The sequence below is a fragment of the Puntigrus tetrazona genome, chromosome 2, assembly GCF_018831695.1.
Source record: "Puntigrus tetrazona isolate hp1 chromosome 2, ASM1883169v1, whole genome shotgun sequence".
NCBI classification, from domain to species: domain Eukaryota; kingdom Metazoa; phylum Chordata; class Actinopteri; order Cypriniformes; family Cyprinidae; genus Puntigrus; species Puntigrus tetrazona.
In genome coordinates, this window is record NC_056700.1 from 8,439,275 (window position 1) to 8,458,463 (window position 19,189).

A 19,189-nucleotide genomic window follows, 5' to 3' on the forward strand; every position below is an offset into this window, starting at 1 on the left:
GGATGGATGGATGATGGCAGTGTCTATGAGATTATATAGATAGATAGATAGATAGATAGATAGATAGATAGATAGATAGATAGATAGATAGATAGATAGATAGATAGATAGATAGATAGATGATGATGATAGTGTCTATAGATAGATAGATAGATAGATAGATAGATAGATAGATAGATAGATAGATAGATAGATAGATGATGGTAGTGTCTATAGATAGATAGATAGATAGATAGATAGATAGATAGATAGATAGAAGGATGGATGACGGCAGTGTCTATGAGATTATATAGATAGATAGATAGATAGATAGATAGATAGATAGATAGATAGATAGATAGATAGATAGAAGGATGGATGGATGATGGTAGTGTTGATAGATAGATAGATAGATAGATAGATAGATAGATAGATAGATAGATAGATAGATAGATAGATAGATAGATAGATAGATAGATAGATAGAAACTTAGTGAAACGCATTTAAGCACTTTAAAACTTAACGTTCTGTCAAAATGGCATCAGCACAATGCACTGATGAAGACAAATGCGCCATCACATGGCATTAATGACAGGCAATAGGAACAGAAGTAGAGTCAACCCGCAATAACTAAACCAGTGACGGAACCCGCATTGCATCACAGAATCAATTCCTGGCCAGTGCACGCGCGCCCCAGGCTCTGCCGGCTTAATTACTCCTTTACCTATCAGCGCGTGCAGAGCACACTAATCCGGAGCGTTTAGGTGATGCATTAACACCGACAAGTGTGTTTTAAGGGAAGCGCTTGGCTTTTTTGAAGTTTAGCTTCCAGTCCGAGGCGAATTGAGAGACGAGCAAGAGGCATCAGCAACAGGGCACTGCCAATTCACCGGCGAGGACAATTACACACAAAGTATCCCGATCGTCTAGACGAACAATTGGGACCGAACGGCACTGACGTCATTACTCGATACTGATTGCGTTGCTCTAATTGTGTGGGGATTTCTTGCATTTTTGCGTCATTAAATGGAGCGGCGTAGGTGACGTTTGGACTGTTGCGTTCAAGAGGAGCTCTTACCAAGACTAAAAGCCGGCGCGGAAAAATGTAAGTAGCCGCCAAAGACGAAATAGCAACCTGTTAAGGTGTCCGATATTGCGCCGTTAACGCGCTTTAGAAGTCACTCAACTGCCATCAGAACAACCCGATCGCCTTTTTGAAGCTTTTGCATGTCATTCTTATTCCGAAGGGCGTTTAATCGACTTGGTTATCTTGTGGGGCTCAAGGGCACGGTGTTATTCGTGCGGGGAGTTGAACACCCGCCTGATTCTCTTGTCTAGATCCTCTAATGAGGACAAATAGGCACAATTTTGTCAGACCGACTCAATATAAGATGATGTTCTATCGCTTTCTCGAGAAACCCTGCGGATTCTGTCGTTTATGTATCTACATCCAGTGTCCCTTCAAGGTCCTTTCTTAATGTTGGAGAGGAATGTGAAGCACAAGAAAAAATATAATTTATATGCGCATCTACATAATTTAAAACAAAAAAAAATCGATATATCCACCTCTGCAGTTACTTAGAGGATGCATTCTGTTGAAATTGGAAATGGAAGAGTTCGCTTCACATTCAGGAGAGGGAAAAATCTCATAACTTGGAGAGAAACTTTATTTCCTCAACTCGATTGATTTGGCAACGTGTGGAATTGATAGCCCAAATAGCTAACACTTGTGAAAAAAATTAGGTGTGCAGTACGTTTATGGTAAAAATGTCAGCTGTGTTTGATAGAACTTTACCAAAAGAAATACACTAAAGATATTATAGCGTTCCAAAATGGTGTTTTGGTGACCAGACTCACGCTTTCTAAGCGTATATGTCATTGAGCTATAGAATCTGTTTGGTGTAATGTGCTGATAAGATACAAATGGCACACTGGAAGGCCACATGATGACTTAAAGTTCAGCAGCATTGGCCTCTCCAGCAACAGTGACTAATAATAACTTGAAGACGGAGCACAGTGTTGCCCACACAAACACAAAACACCATCAGGGTAACTCACATGACACTAATGTAACGCAGTAAACATTAAATAAATAAAAAAAAATGCTATTTGGAGTAATTCTGTGCACAGTATTTTTACGGTATTCTACAGTGCAACTACATATGCGTTAGTTTTATTGAATATGTTTTGTTGTGTGTGCAATTGACTAAATGTATCGGTTTTTATAGCACTTGTATATTAATTGCCTGTTTAAATCACAAAAATGCGATCGATTTTCTACCTGAACGTATTTACGCTCATAGAATTTTGAATGAGTATTGAGTATTATCTAGTATTGGCTGGTACCGAGCAGAAGAGACACATGCTATTGAGTTTTACGCACACTCGGTCTTATTCTCCGTCTGGGATGGCAATACTTGTATGTAATCTAATATCGACCCCTGTTTCACACCCCCACTACGGATCGACGTCTCATTTTCTCACCCAGACCCATATTTAAATAGTCAATGAACAAGATGTTCTTCTGAACTCTTTCGGGCTTCCACAATTCATTAAAAGAACATTCAGAAAGTTTTCTGGAAGGTGCATCGAATTGGGTCAGTGTGTTAGCGCCGAGGGCGTCGGAACACCCAATTCAGAGGGATGCAGACGAGCAGGGATGCTCACCTGAGTCCATGCCACGTGACGCGTGGAGCCTTTGCGCATAAACATTATTAAGTGAAAACGGTTTGCGCCGTGCGGTCTGATGTACAGAGACACAGAGAAACAAGGTCTGTGCACTTACTAGTAATCAAAAATCTACACTAATTCCCTTCTGTGGATCACCAGAGAGGGTGTTTTGAAGAAGTGGTGGTTTAAAGAGCATCGGAGAACATTGAGTTTGGTGTGGACATCAACAACAAAAACTTTTTGTTCCACAGATTCCAAGATTCAGAACAGCGATTATATAACGAAAGAACTGTTTCCTTTTGGGTGGACTATACCTTTAAGCAGCGGTGATTGTGAAGGGCTGTTACAGTAGCTGTGTTGTAGCAGAAATGATCTGTTTGTTGACAGCTGCAAACACAAAGCCATGTTGTTTTTAGCGGTGTTTTTAAGGACAGGGGTTTTTAAGTCAGGTCTGTATGCATGAGCATGCATGAAGGAGAGAGCGCTTGATACACAAAAAACACTGCAGTGTTGCAAGAAAACTGTCAGAATTCACAGTGATACATTCATATTTCATCCCAGCCTGTGCCCCTGCTGTTCCCTGAGCTGGCAGTAGACCTGTTACTGAGCCCAAAAGCAGCATACCAGTCTCTGTCTCTGTAGGGAAATCTGTTTAACAACCCATTGGTTTCTTTCTCTCTCTACAAGGAATTCTGTCTTTCATCCCATGAAGCCTTTGAGCTGTTTGCGCTTGTGGGCCAATGCATCCTATGCATTTCAAACTCGCATCTATATTTAGCATTTACTGTAAGCATAAGTAATATTAATGAGCCGTGTAATGAACTGCCCATTGGCTCTCCACAGGCTTTCAAAGTGAAGATGTTGTGTGTCATTCCAGATCAGTTCATTTAGAAGGGTAACAGGTGCATCCCAATTTCAACAGAAAACAATTCAACTCCATTTAAGGTTTTCTCTCACTGTAAATAAGAAATGTTTGCACGATAAACTGGAAACGCGGGCTATCCGTCCATGCCTCGGGTCGTTAAAACTTAGTCATAAAACAGCCTGGCATGCGTAATCTACGCATTAAGTGCTTGGGTTCACGGTAGTGCAAAATAGCGATTGCTCACACAGCGATAGAAAACATATCTATTGATTTTTGACAAACGAGTCAACAGGTATGAAGTGTAGTAACCCCTGTCTTCCCACACAAAAGCGGGTTTCCAGCGCGTTATGGCATATATTGCAGTGCGCGCGCGGGAAGAGGGAAGAGTTCATTCGACAGCTGGATAGGCTGCTGGGCTGTTTTCTGCGGAGAGGGACCTGTTACTCAGTTCATGCTGCTTGTTGAATTGCGTCCCGGTGATGCAGATGTGATCTTGTGGCTTGGGAATACCGTATAGCGTTTAAATATTTCATCCGCGCTGTATTCACGGTTATGGCGCGAGACCGAGCCCCTCAGCGCGTGCTCCAATATCAGCAAACTCTGGTGAGTATACGCTGGTCAGCGTAATTCCTGTTTTATTTTGTTCTGTGCGTAAAAAGTATGGCCGAGTGAGCGCAAAGCTGTGGGTTTATTTTTGCTGTGAACGAAATCACCCTTTAATTTGCTTAAGCGGACGACGATACCCAAGTTGAACAGCGAGAACGTAATTATCGTAGGCCAGGAGCGTAAAAGACGGTTTATATTTCATTTGTGCGCGTTGCTGGCAAACTTCTGAGCGGTTTCCAGCTAATTAAGTCATTTGTTTGTTGATATGGGAGGTAATTCAAGTCTGTCGAGCCCACAATAATATGCGAGGCATAACTAATGGAATCATTTGCATTATGAGTTCATCCACATTTCAAGTTTAAGGGCATCATCAAAGTCCCCCCTTCATCCCTGTTTCATCCCTCTAGTGCCCCTCCTACTTCTGCTTTTGCACTTGTGGACTAAATGTAGATCCACTCTGAATATTAATTGACTCATGCACCAGTTTCCCCCCCATTTCTGTCACATTGTGATTGACAGCTGTACCCTGGAGCACTTGACAGGGATATCTCTATATTCAGGCAGATATGAAGAGAAGGGGAACTGGAGAAGGACACGTTCAAACGGTCGGTGTGGGGTACAGTCTCTTCGTTCTGCGCCAAAATCCCCTGCTTCACCCCTCCCACTAACATCCATCTATCCGAGCAAGTTTTTTTGCGCTGTTATGACAAATGCGTTTGCATAATGAAGGTAGGCGTGAAGTGGCCGCACTCGGATCCATGTGTTGTGTTCGTATCTTGTCTTTTTGAGTTCAGGCTATTTCTGAGCAGCCTTTCTCCCTGCAGGGCCAGACGATGTGTTCCTCAGCGTCTATGTGTGTGATGAATGTAACTGGGACATTTTTTTTTCCGGCCCTGCTTTCCTTATCGGTGAGAGGATCAATACAGCGCTATACAAAATGGTGGCTGGAGACTCGCGGTTTCATTACCTCTCTCAACACCTTTCCCTTTGACCGGGGGTTGCGCCTCGTTCTGATTGATGTCTTTATCATTTACTGTCCTCGCAACGTGCTTCGCCGCACTGCCAGGCACGAGCCTGTCTGGACAAATTTGGCCAAAAAGAGGATTAGTCTGTGATGTGTGCTTTTCCATGCCATGTTTGTTTTGCTTTCAGTATGTGCACAAGCTGACTGTATTTTGTTGTCTATTAATTGAATTTCTCTAGGGTTATCACAATGCTTATGCTTTCGTGACTCACGTTTTCCGAGTCTAAACGCTCAAATATGGCACTCAGTGCTGTCGTTTTTAAGAAACCTGGCCTTGCTCAGTGATTCGTGTTTTGCACTGAAGCTCGTGTGATTGCACCGCCGATATCATCTTCTCAAAGGACCTTTCAAATGGTCTTGCAGGTAAGGTCATCACAAGAACAGTGAGTCTGCTCTTCAGTGGCCTTTTGTACCTTGCGGCTCACGATTGCACATACCCACACTATTTGCAATTTTCCCCTCCTTTCAAAGAATCTATTTCTCTCAAGCTTCTCATCTGCGCCGGCTGGCTTTAGAAGATTTTCCTATATTGTTTGGAAGAAGGGAAAGAACCGTGAAACTTGCATTTATGCTTCTTCCAGAGAGCCCGGTCAGACGTGTTTCCCTCAAGCTTTTGGCAAAAATAGCACGCCCGAGGACACTTTCCTCCTAGCATTAGCACACATCACTCCTCTGTCACTGTGCACCGACTGCATGGACCGGTGGAGAGTCTCTGCTATCACCCTGTCTGATCATTGGCAGCATTCAATCCATCAAAAATCCGCCCGCCATCTCTAGCTGAAATGCCGCAGCCCTAGCAGGGGTTTACGTATGAGAGCTGGATAAGAGCTGAGTAGAGATTACAGACAGGTGTCAGTGGCAGAAAAGCAGGTGCACTGTATATCCACGGGAAAAAAATTGCACCAGTGGCTGTTTACGGTGGTCTGAGGGGATGGATAAAATGACGGTACCGCCGAAAGATGGATTGAATAAAATAGGGAATGAGTGTGCTGGTGAAACTGGTTGAGTCAGAGAAGATATTAATCAGGAATACAAGAGCAGCGACAATTAAAGGAATAGTTCACCCAGAAGTGACAAGTGATGACAGATACATTTTGTCGTTATTTACTCACCCTCATGTCATTCCCTATTACTTTTTCCTTTTTTGAAGAGGTCTGTGAGATGTTTATATCTACGCAAAGAAAGTGGTTGGTGACTGCCAATATAATAAATTGTGTTCGCAGCTGTCATCAAGCCCATTAAAAGAGACTTAAATATGTTTTGGCTTTACTCTGTATATTGAAAGGTTTGGGGTCATTAAATTTTTTTCTATTCTCTTTTTTTAAACAAAAACACTAACCAAAAGTGACAATAATGGCACAAGACAAAATTTAAGTTTTCACGAAACAACATTTGATAATAACATTTTTAGCAACATCAAATAAATATATGAGAATGATTTCTGAAGAATGATGTGAAACTGAAAAATGCAGTAATAGCTGCTGAAAATTCATCTTTGGCATAAAACGAATGAATTACATTTGAAATATTTTATAACAGAAAATGGTAAATATTTGAAAAAAAAATTTACAGTCATTTTTCATATTATTACTGTTTTAAATAAATAAATGCAGCCTTGGCATGAGAAAGTTCTGTTAAAAAAATGTTCTTTTAATTTAAATATGGCAGTATGTCAGTGTCTCAGACGTCAGAATAAATTTCACCTATTTTTTCATGTGACACGAGAACAATTGGAAAATGACACAAAAGCCTCATCGATTATTTGATGATTATTTTTATTGTGCAGCTTGATCTATCACCTCCCTTTGTGTTCCGGGAAATGAAATAGTTGTCTGACAGCTTTGCTGCGCGTAAACGACGCTTTCCGTTTTTTGTGTGAACTTTCCCTTTAAACCCCACCTTTAGCAGCAAAAATACATGACCCTTAGTTTTGACCTTTCAGTATGCGTTTCAGAATTGAGAATATACAAGAACAGATGTTTTAGACAGCTTTCCAATGTCCTCCGTCAAGGGGAGCAGGATTTCGGCCACCGACGAGATCAAAGACCGTAGATGTAGAGGATACAAGTCCTACGGCGTGACATCAGCCTCCCCGCACATTTCCAGCATGGTGCATGCAGTCAAAGACATGTGATTACGCTTTTAGCACCGCTAGGGGATCTTTACAGTGCAGTCACTACAGCAGAAAGATGCTAATGACCTCACACTTTACCCACAAACCATAGGCAAGGGAGAGGTTGTGCTGGAAAGTGTCTAACAGCCAGCGATACTGCCTGCAGTTTGGTCATGCATGCACATAAATTGATCAGCAGTGTTCATACGCTCTTGGATAAATGATATGCCGAGTGGATATGCTATTCATCACTCACCAAGATGATTTGACTACCCCATTCATGATTTTTTTTTTTTCTCAAATGAAGCAATGAATAACCTTAAGCAGGCAAGGCAACAGCTCTAATGACAGCCATATCAACCTGATTGCAAAATGGATTAAAGAAGGCAGTTTAATCTCACATCAGCTTTTAGTCGCATGATCTCCATCCAAGCATCTGAAACACCATTTGGCCCTGAACCACTATAATTTAATACAACAGCTCAGGTAAAGGTATTACACAATTCCTTAATATTCTTCATTCTGGCTCGGTGTCAAATGGGCCCACACCAGGTGCGCTGGATTGAGGAAGAGTCATTAGCGTAATGGGATCAATGCCTTGATTCCTTTTTTTTTCTTAGAAGAGATTTTTGGAAAACAGGAGGAGATGTGGTTGCTGACAGAGGTTGTTTTCACGCATCTTCTGGCTGTGTTAAATGCTAATCCAATACATCCTTTTCCTTACTTTTCCCATTATATTTATTGAAGAATGTGTGCCCGAAGAGCTAAAACTCTTGCAATATCTTAATAAGCTTGCTTGCTGAGATGCGACATTAAATGACCCGACTAGGCAAAAGAATTTACACAAAAAGGCTCGGTGACACCCTATCGAACTGTGCAAAATTGGATTTCTTAAAGTCAAGAGCTAAGGTACGTTTTAGTTTATAGTGAGATTTTGATAAAAGTTTCCACCTTGTTATCACTACGAGCTACATTTAGAGCTGTTTACACTACTTATCACAGTATGTTCAGCTATTTTTTTAAAAGAAATTGATAGCTTTATTCACGAAGGAACCGATCAATTGACAAAAAAGTAGTGAAGTGATCATTTTATTAAAGATTGGTGTTTCAAATGATTGCTATAACACAGATTCCTGAAAAATATTAAGCAGCGTAACTGTTTTCAATATTGATAAGAAGAAGAAATGTTACTTGATCCGTAAATCAGCATATTTGCCATCACATTTTGATATGTTATATTAAAAATATGTATTAAATTAAAAAACTGTTATAATAGTAAATAGTATAACAGTAAACCAATCGATCGTTTTCAATAGTATATATGATTAAATAAATGGGCATTAAAAAAGTGTGCATTGGCAGTGTTTTCATGTGAATCATGCCCTTTCTCTTTAAATAATTGCTATTTTAATTTCTATATGTGCTTCATAATTCTTTTCTATGTTCACTGTACAGCTGACTAACCCAAAGACTTTTTTTTGCCATGTTTTTGCTTACTGAGAAAATTTGCAGATACTAAGAACAAGTAAGTTGTAATGCAGAATCTGCAGTCTTAATGTCACACGCTCAATGATGACCAATTAACTGCTTTTGCGATGAATCTTCTCTTACTGGGTTCTGGTAATGTCAAAATATGTGGGCCACATTTCTCTAGTGTGACTGCTCTTATGACACCCATCAAATGAAGAACCAATTGGAGCACAGCAATTGATGACGTTATCAGTGTGTGTGTGTGTCTGGATAGAGACCAAAAGAGACAGAGAGAGAGAAGGAGAGCGACGTTCTGTTGAAAATACTTGTCTGCGTGATAGGCTTAACACAAATGTCTTGTAGCCCTCTAGTTATTTTCATACTATCAAAATTATCTCTGGTGTCTGGTGTGAAGAATTACATCTTCTTTGGCCTAGCCACAGACTCCAGACACTTTAAATAAAAAAACAGCTTGCTTTTGTTTGAGGAGCCCATTTCAATTTTGCGTGTCAATGTGGATGTCAGAATGTGATGGGGACTGTAAAACGCCCAGTCATGCCTGTCAATCATAACCAGAGTCTAAGATAAGATGCACATCGTACAGTTGAAATAAAAGATGTCACACAGTCTGCTGTGGGCATCACACAAGATCTCGATGGGGTCATATTGCACAGTCTGACATGGAACAATCATGAAGGACAGTAAAATTCCTGCAGGATACAGAAATCATTAATTGCGGTGGATATAATGTTCCATTTAACCTGCAGTGGAGTGCCGCACCTGCCTTAGCGATGCAGGACTGGGCATTTGATGCTCTCAGATGGCTGCCTAAAGGCTCTGAGGCAGACGTGGTAAAAGGCTCCATTTACACTCCAAAACCCTTTAGAGAGATCTTTGCCACAGGCCACACATATCCACCTGAAACCCTTTTTTTTTCGATTTTGTGTCTGCAGGTTTTTGTGATTAACATACTTGCTAGTTGTGTACCAATAATGTGCAGGTCAATGACATATTAGACTGTGCATAATAAAGATGAAAAATGCAAAAAAAAAATTTTTATGTCTTTAATGTCTTGATAATCCCATGTGTGATATAACCATCAAGTAAAAAGCATTTTTGGGACTTTTTAACTAGCCTTGATGTGATATAAGGTCAGTTTGAGGTCTGAAGACAGCCTATCCACTTGGGCTCCCCTCACGATTCTACCCCTTGGTAGAAATTGCATTCTGCGGCCATACAAATCGCGTTCCAGTGATTCATTCGTGGTAAAAATCGCAACCACATCACCCCCCGGTAGAATTGGCGTTTTAGTTACTATTTATATTTTCGAAGGAACTTTCGCGTCGCATTCCATGCTACTTCCATATATTTATGTATTTATTTTCTTTACTTTTGCCACTTATCAAAACCAACAATTAGTGGTGGGCGGTATGACCATAACATTATATCATATTATTTCACAGTAACCATATAAATCACAATCAATCAATCACTTTTATTTGAATTGCGCTTTTGACAATACAGATTGTGTCAAAGAACAGGACAGTATCAAATAGGAGATTGATAGTAATGTGTAATGACAAGAATAAACACTTACATTTTAACTTAATTTTTATTATTAGACAGCCTGTGTAATCAAATCGACGATAATTGCTAGAAATGAAGTTGCCTCACAGACAGCTGCAAAAAAAAGTGCTGTCACTTTAAGAGCTGCCCAGATCCAATATGCTGTTACAAGTGTTTTCTTTCTGATCTGTGTGCCTTAAAGACCTAATTTACTGTGTTTATGAGGATGAGGACGGGCATTTTGACTCACATAATAAGTGTGTGTTTTTTACTGTTCAAAGCCTACAAAGTGGCAAAAATATCTACTCTTGCGCATACAGCGAAATGAGTTCTCTTTCATTGCAGATTGCTTTTCCACGGCTTAACATCACTTATTTTTAAACTGCAAAAACGTGTGTAAACATTGTGTTTTTCGTGACCACTTATCACAGCAACATCATGTGAGCTTGTAACCGCAATAGAGACGAGGGATGCAACGAATGAAAATTCTTGGCCGAAGCCGAAGAAAATGAAACACGGCACCGCAGGCTGAATGCTGAACATGGGTTTTCGTATTTCTTTTTTCCATTAAAAAAAAATAAATAGCCAAAAGGTGCTTTTTATTGGTTTGTCTAGCTTTTCAAAGAAAAAATTATATATAAAACAATTTAAGAATTTTTACTTAAGACAATTTTTTTTAAATATAGCTGTAATTCTTTTTCCCCTTCAAAGCACAATTTAACATAAAATTAATAAATTAGGGAAATAAATTAATTGAATTAAATGAATAAATTATTCTTAAATTAGGTGTGTACTTTTTTTCATTGAAAAACATTAAAGATACCAATTTGAACACTATGTGTGAATGTTATAATAAATGTATTAATAGAGCTGTTGTAATTGTTATCATTAACAATGTCTCACTTTTCTTATTTTATTTTAAAAATGCATCAAAATGTTACTTAGCAACTGACGAGTGACACTGTTTTGCCGCAAATTTGGGCTTTGAACCCAAGCAGATACACTCAAGGTCGTGCAGCGCAGTCTGAATGGGCTACACACAACTCTTGAGTGTATTAGAAAACATAATGGTCTGCAGTTTATTTACTAATCATTTGAGGCCATTTCACAAATTCAGTCCTCAACAAGCAACAGCCACCCTTCCTCTTATCATCGGAGACGTGAGATGCAGTGCTAAACATGTTTGATGCAAGTTTTATCATTATATATCAATCAATCAATCAATCATTTTTATTTATATAGCGCTTTTAACAACACAGGTTGCATCAAGGCACTGTACAGTATAATGTAAAAATAATAATATACAATGTATCTATAAACTAAATCTAATGTAATTAAAAAAGAAGCGTAATAATGGGAGTAATAAGTGCAAGATTCTCCTAAATAATATATAATATTTCATAGAATATTAAAAATATATATTTTTTCACCTATTCACGTCTCCCAAAATGCGTAAGAAACATGATTTTATATCATATGAGGACATGTATGAAATTAACGTTTTGTGACAGAAAGTGGAACTCCATAACATTTTTCAAACATGTACATTTTTGACACACAATTTAAAAATCAGACAGACTTAAATAATGACAAAATATTATCATACTTCTATAAGGGTGTCACATACATTTTTTAAACATCCAATCGTTTATTATCTCTGAAAAGCCCTCGTTGTGCTCTGTTCAGGTGGACTGTCTTGTGTTGTGTTTTTGCTATCTGTGTTTTCCCTGCCCCAGTTTCTCTTCCGTGCGCATATTGCGATTATGAGTTGATTTCCCTCACCTGTCTGCTCCTTGTTATCATTAGTTTAAAAGCCCTGTCAGTTCAGTTCTAGTTTCTCCTGCCTCATGTTGATTATAGCGGTTGCGTCCTCCTTTGTTGCTTGGTTTGATCCAGGACGGACCTGTGACAACAGCATTATTAATGTGCCACTAAACATTCTAAACACACGCTGATTGTATGCATCAAAAAGATGAAGCCTAATAGACAGGGCAAAAAACCAAAACGATATGTTCACGTCTTTAACCATTACAACAGTCATTGAACTGTTGCAAGTGAAAGCAGAGCTATCAGATCTGACTTCTAGTACCGACTGTGTGAAGAATAGATAAATGTACCCTATTTGCCCAATAACTGCTCAGTGACAGGGGTGGAGGCGTGCAGCGTGTGCAGCGCCCTTCTTGGTCAATATGCCGCAGGTCTGTTTGACCGCTAGGATACTGAAGGGGAACACTTTAGAGGCTTATTGTATCGATTGAGCGTGCTCTGAAGTGTTAGCGGGGTTGAGCTTGATGTGATGAGGCAGCATCTGTTGGGTAAACCTTGTTTTTTCGCAGCTCGTCACCTAAACCTATTTCCAGATTTCTGGGAGAGGTCAGGAGCTCACCCCGCGCATTTTTTGGCCGTGCGATTTGATTGGCCCCAGCGGGTCACTAAACGTGACAGCTTGTGTTGCTAAGGTTAAATGTCACTCTGTTAGTAAACGATGGGACAGTTTAATTGGGCCGGACTAATATATCAAGCTGTCCGAGAGGGACGGGTGCCAAGCTGATGAAGACGATGACTTGGTGCGATTAGGCGTCGCTTGTCGGGCGATGGCTTCAGGTGGGTAGACGTTTTGAATGAGTGACAAAGGAGTGCAAAGGTTGTGCGAACGAGGCAGACGGAGCAGGGGAGGAAGAGGAGGGTGCGGATCAATCCACGTCGGGCTGCTTTGCTTTCTCTCTATGAGCTGCACCTGCTCATGCGAGCGAAGAGAGAGTCTGCTGGAATCGTGATGCTCATCTCAATGTGCCGCTGGCTGCTGAGCTCCTCAGATCAGAGCGCCGTGTGTTTATAGAACAGAGAGAGAGGGAGAAACAGGAGGAGGGAGTGGGAGAGAGGGATTGTGGCGCTACACAACGGACCTGCCAATATCCCTGTCTCTCCATCTTTAGCGCCGTGGGCATGTGCCTGTGTGGGAGCAGCTGACTGTAAGAACGAGGGATGGGAGAAGAAAGGAATAGGGAAAGGCAGAGGACAGGGTTACAATGGGTGGGAAGGGCTCAAAATACCCCCTTACGTCACCCACGCGTGAGGATTTTTTTTTCATATCGGAGGACGAAATCCCGTCAGGACGATACAGTTGATTGTAACAGAAATCAGGCTGGGGTATTCAAAGTTGTTCAAAGCTTTATTGCAAATTCGCTATTGATTTGCCGAAATAACAGACTCCCGGAATTGTGATGTAAAAGAAAATTGTTAAATTGATTGACACTTTAATCAGATCACCGGTCAGGGTCCGTAATGAAACCTCACTAAACACACGGAATATAAATCGGTGTGGGACGTCCTCTGAGACAGTTTTCCAGATTTCAAAAATCATTCGAAAGAAACTGCAAATATTGAATTAATCATGAAATTTTGATGTAGAAAAACTGAAACGGTAATACTAAATACTAAACATACTAAAAAGAATATTGTTATTTGTTAGATTAAAAAAATGAGAAGTAAATTGCAAGCAATTGCAAGACGATCGTATTAATGGGATATGCGCTGTGCAAACCACTGTGATTCAGATCATCTTACTGAAGCATGTTTTTTAACAGTTTTAAAAGTGGTGGAGGTTTATTTTGGCAAAAAAAAAAAAACCTTCATTACTCCCTGTGGAGAAACATATGTCAAATTTTCACCACTTTAAGCCACAAAAATACCAATTCACAGAGTGTCTTCGTGGTTTTGTTTTCTTTTTCATGACAAATGCCGTTTCGTTTGAGAAACTGAGATGCTGCGACTGACACAATGACCTGAACTGTTTGTCACAAATATGCAATGAGAAGCTGCTTAATGATATCATGGTCTTAGTGATAAAAAACATTTTAGTACATATCATGCCAAATTCCAGTTTTAATGGCTGTTAAGAAATATTTAAACTCCCTTATTCACTTATATGATCAATGAGTGATGCAGTTTTTCATCATTACTTCATCTCCTGCTTTGATGAACTTTATTAAGTCTATCTTTGTAAAATGTCCACCTTTGAATATCAGCCTGAAATGAAAAACATAATTACAGGTGCCACTCTAGGTATCAGTATCCTGCCTTCTGTAAATGTTATATCTCTGTCTCTCTGGATTGTTTTGCAGTGTCCTTAATTTGTCTCCCATGGTTCTACTCAAACCCATAAACCGATACCTTTTTTTTATTACTTTAAATGTTTTTTATTTGTTTATCCAGTTTTTATCCAGACTGATAGATTATGTAGTGAACAGGGACATGGGATCTGCTCATTATAACTTTATTTACTTTTTGCAGATGTATAACAACACAAAAAAAACAGCATCTTTATCAAATAACAAGTCATTTGGGTTCAGAGGAGAAGAATGAAGTCTCACTGCTCATTTAAATCACACGCTCAAAATCGTCTCAGAAAACTTGTGCTGGGCAATCTGAGAATAAAAGTATGGATTTCAGTTTGTTGTGGGTCTCATGAGTCTGTGTGCAATAATCTGTAACTACTTTATTGAATAATGAAATATTCATTGGCACCAGGGCGGTTGGAAAATGCTGATGTTTAACGCGTTTCTTTGTTATAGTTTCAAAAATAGTTGAATATGCATTTAATATCATTCATCGAGCAAACTATGATCTTTTAAACTACTTGATTCTCACTGTTTGACATTACCGTATATCAGCTCAATGCAGCAAAATGTGAAAGTAGTTTAAATTCCGATGGTGTATTGTGGTCCTGTATCTCTGTGTAACACCAGCACTGTTTCTGACACTGTTAGCTTTAATGTGTAGAGCCCTGGGAGAAAAGAAATGCACATCCTATCCAGATGCTTAGAAAGAGCTATACAATTAATCTTTTCTTCTTCTTAAAAATGACAGACACGGCGAAGAACGCATGAACTCTTTTCCAGCGTACTTTGTTACAGAAACATCTTTGACCCAAACCAACCGGCACTGAGATGAATCATATGATAACGTTTGATTGAAACTTTACAAGGTTTTTAAATAAAAAAAAAAGCTGAAGTAAAAGACTCTATTCTAACATGACAGTATGTGTACTCATCCCTGAAGAACTGCAAATGACAAAGCAGGCTGAACATAGTGTAAAACTGTAAGTGCTACCATATGTAGGCCTTTAATTATGAATATAACACAAGCAGAATTCATGTATTGCTGCATCATTCCTGAATGGATTAGTGTTTTTAAAATAAATGGTCAAGTAAACGATTCAATTGCTCACTCACGTCACTTGCTTTGTTGCTGAATGAACTGTCTTTAAATCAGTTGAGTAGCTGAGTTACTCAGTAGGTTTACATGGACAACAATATTCAGACACATTTAAGACAATAAGAATTACCTTAATCTGGCTAAAGTCATACTTGAAGTAAACACAAACTAATTCGAGATGTGAAGTATTCCCAATTGAAGATGAACTGTTGACGGACGTCGGATATCATTATTATTAATTATGCTGTAGAACATAAAACAGGAACATGAAAGCAAATATTCTAAAATCATCATAATACTGTCTTATTCAGAATAGGGTAAATAATTAGATTACTGATGTCCATGTAAAAACATTTGTCACCGCTTACTGGTATAAAAATTAATGTGCTGATATATGCTGAATAAGTTACAGCATAGCCTGTCTTGAACATGTACAGTAAAGTTTCCATTTTAAGCTAACCTTTTTATAACACAATTTTTTTTTTTTTTTTTTTTTATAAATAAATAAAACTCTGGTATCCAAATGCATTGAAGGCACACACATTATTTTTTTATTATTTAATATTAATAATAATATTTGAATTAACAGGATTTTAGTGACTTTAAATTATTACTGATCTGATTAGATTACTGATTGCACAACAATTTAACAGGAAGCTGTGCATCTCAATCTGAGGTATGAGGTGCATGAATTTAAAATAAAACACACCTGGCTCTGTGTGGGAGCATCTCTGTGCAGTTCTAAGGAAACATTACGTCAGCAGGGCAAAGGCACTTTCAAAGCCCAACTGCGTCAAGGTACATATAAATTTGCACTCAGGGCAAGTATGTAGGAAATTTCCAAAGCACTGAACATACCTTGAAGAAAAGTGAACTATGTGGGAAAAATGTGTAAGAACTGTGAATCTGCTCAGAAATTTTTTCAGCAAATTGTTTGTCCGGGGGTTCAAACTCAGTACTGCAGGGCTGATTGTCCTGCAGAGTTTAGCTCCATGTTCTTTCAGTACACTTGACTTGAATTTTCTTGCATGCCTAAGACCTTGATTAGCTTGTTCAGGTGTATTTAATTAGGGTTGGAGCTGAACTCTGACGAAGTTGCGTGACGTGATAGTATGTCCCAAAGCTTGCCTACTCTTCTACTACACACTCAAAAGGTATACTTTTCTTCACCAAAAAAGTACATATTTCAAGGGCGTAGTATAAGTAGGCACATTGGGACACAGCATATGAGTCTGCAGCACTGAGTTTGGACACCCCTTGTCGAAGTCAGGGTTAGGCAAGTTAGGTCCTGGAGAGCCGCAGTCCTGCAGAGTTCAGCTCCATCCCTAAACAAACTCACTAGAAATAGTCTTCAGGATTATTAGGGCTATACACAGGTAAGATTTTTCTCAGGGTTGGAGCTGAACTCTGCAGGACTGCAGAGATTGAAGAACATGTGCTTCTACTACACACTCAAAATTGTGTACTTTTTCTTCACCAAAAGAGTACATACTTTAAGGGCATAGTATAAGTAGGCACTTTGGGACGCAGCATGAGTCTGCAGCACTGAGCTTGGACACCCCCTGTCTAAGTCAGGGGTAGGCAACTTTGGTCCTGGAGAGCCATATTCCTGCAGAGTTCAGCTACAACCCTAATCGAACACACCTGAACAAGCTAATCAATGTTTTTGGGATTTTTTTAGGGCTACACGCAGGTGAGATTTTTTTTTCAGGGTTGGAGTTGAACTCTGCAGGACTGCGGCTCTCCAGGACTGAACTTGCCTATTCTGGTCTAGGTGAACAGAGTCCACTACAGAAGTTACAGCCCTCCATGAAAGATTGAAGGACACATGCTTGAGATAACAACATAAACAATTCATAACTCTATAGTCTTGTAAGTCTTGTATAGAAAAGAGCTCCATCTCAGTTGGACTTTTCCATGAGGAAAATTGACTGAATAATTTGCAATGTCCGATCAGGTCAAATTTGAACGCATAAAGGAAAAGTTCACCCACAAATGAAAATGTGCTGAGAATTTACTCACTCATTGAAACATTGATTTCATTGAAACAGGTTTTGAGAAATATACAATTTACTTGTTGAGCTCATCTCCTGTGCAGATAGATCAAAAATCTGTTAAAACCATTACAGTGATCCAGTAGACTCCAGTGAGGTAAAAAACTGTTAGTATTAAATTAATCATTACAACATTTTAACTTCAAACTGTTGCCTCCAGCAAAAATAGTCTTCTATCCATAACATTGCTTTCTCTAGTGAAAAAATTTTCATCTGAATCAGGAGAGGAATAAGTGCAGACGAAGTACAGTTCTAAACAGATATTTTTGTGCGAAGACTGCAACAGGGGATGGAGTCAAGCAATAGTTTAAAATTATTTTTCATATTACTTGATGGACTGGAGCCATGCAGATTACTTGCTAATTATTGGTATGTTTTTATCAGCTCTTTGGGCTTTCTGATGGCACCCATTCACTGCACAAATCCATTAGTAAGCAAGTGCTGTAATGCAGAATTTCTCCAAATCTTTTATAATGAGGAAACAAACTCATCCTGAGGGTGAATACATTTTCAGTATATTTTTGTGTGAACTATTTCTTTAAATATAAATATCACAAATAGCACAGTTGCAGTGAAGCATAGTAGCTTAACGTTTCAGGAATCGTACTCAGGGACAGAAACCTCCAACAGACTACATTCATTTATTTGATGGGCTTCTGAACAGCCTGTTAAGTTGCACATTATTTCAGTGAAGCACTTCTCAGCTTGGTTTCCCTTCATTTCCTTCCCAGGTGAAATCTTCATTCACTCTTGTCTCGCTTTCAGATGTATGGACGCTATACACAGGAGTTGGGGGCCTATGCCAAAGAAGAGGCAGCTCGTCTGCGTGAGGATGGAGCGCTACGGAGGACCGCCAGTGTGCGTGGCCAGGCTCCAGAACTGCTGGAGTATGAGAAGGACCCGTGTGCCAAGTGTCAAGGTGGGTGTGTTGCTTGCGTACGTGTGCGCCAACTGTTTGCTGGCTGGTCTGCTAGCGTCATAGCTTGCTATTTGCAGCAGTGGCTACAGAGCAAAGCTAAGAAAGCAGAGCAAATCCACAAGGATGAGCGGCACCGGGAACCGAAAGAGGAAAAGGGTCACAAAGGGCAGGAGGCAAAAGAGTTAGAGGAGAGAACATGCTGGAATTGGGGATTAGGCGAGAGCGATGCTGGAGATAAGTGGGAGGGATTTGACTCTAGATCTGAGCTTTACTCGGGCTGAGTAAGGTTGATGCATCTAAAGTCTTGTTCAGGCCCACATGGAATCAGTTGCAGTAGAACTTCACATGAAGATTCATGCTTTTCCTGTAGGATCGAAACAGTTGTACTTTCATCTCTATCTAACACAGTGCTTATTAAACTTTTGGAGCTCAAAGCCACCCTTTGTTCAGATGCCTTCCCGTATAAGCTGGTGTATACCTTTTTACCTTGATTTATACCTTTTAGCAGTTCAATTAAGATTAAGTTAACAGAATTTAAAAAATCGTAAAACATATTAGGGTTATGTTGATAGACAATATAATTGTGTATAAACGATAATCAGAGATAGCGCCTGTGACTGATGACTTTGCCAAAACTAAAATGATGATGATTTTATTATCATTATCACGCTAGTAATACTATCAAATTAATATTAGGGCTTCTTTG

General features: G+C 39.4%; 1 protein-coding gene across 7 annotated transcripts in view; it reads left to right on the plus strand.

The window, feature by feature from the left end:
• Positions 1–604: 604 nt before the first annotated feature.
• Positions 605–19,189, plus strand: part of clcn2a (chloride channel, voltage-sensitive 2a) — a 47,026-nt gene continuing 28,441 nt past the window's right edge. For 6 of the 7 annotated variants that reach the window (XM_043216804.1, XM_043216836.1, XM_043216810.1 and 3 more), the window contains exons 1-2: positions 3,903–4,117; positions 18,330–18,483. In XM_043216804.1, coding sequence (XP_043072739.1) covers positions 4,067–4,117; positions 18,330–18,483 — 205 coding nt within the window. In that variant the 5' untranslated portion in view covers positions 3,903–4,066. Of the gene's footprint in view, positions 1,085–3,902; positions 4,118–18,329; positions 18,484–19,189 lie in introns of those variants that run through there. The other variant, XM_043216826.1, reaches the window with a different exon arrangement.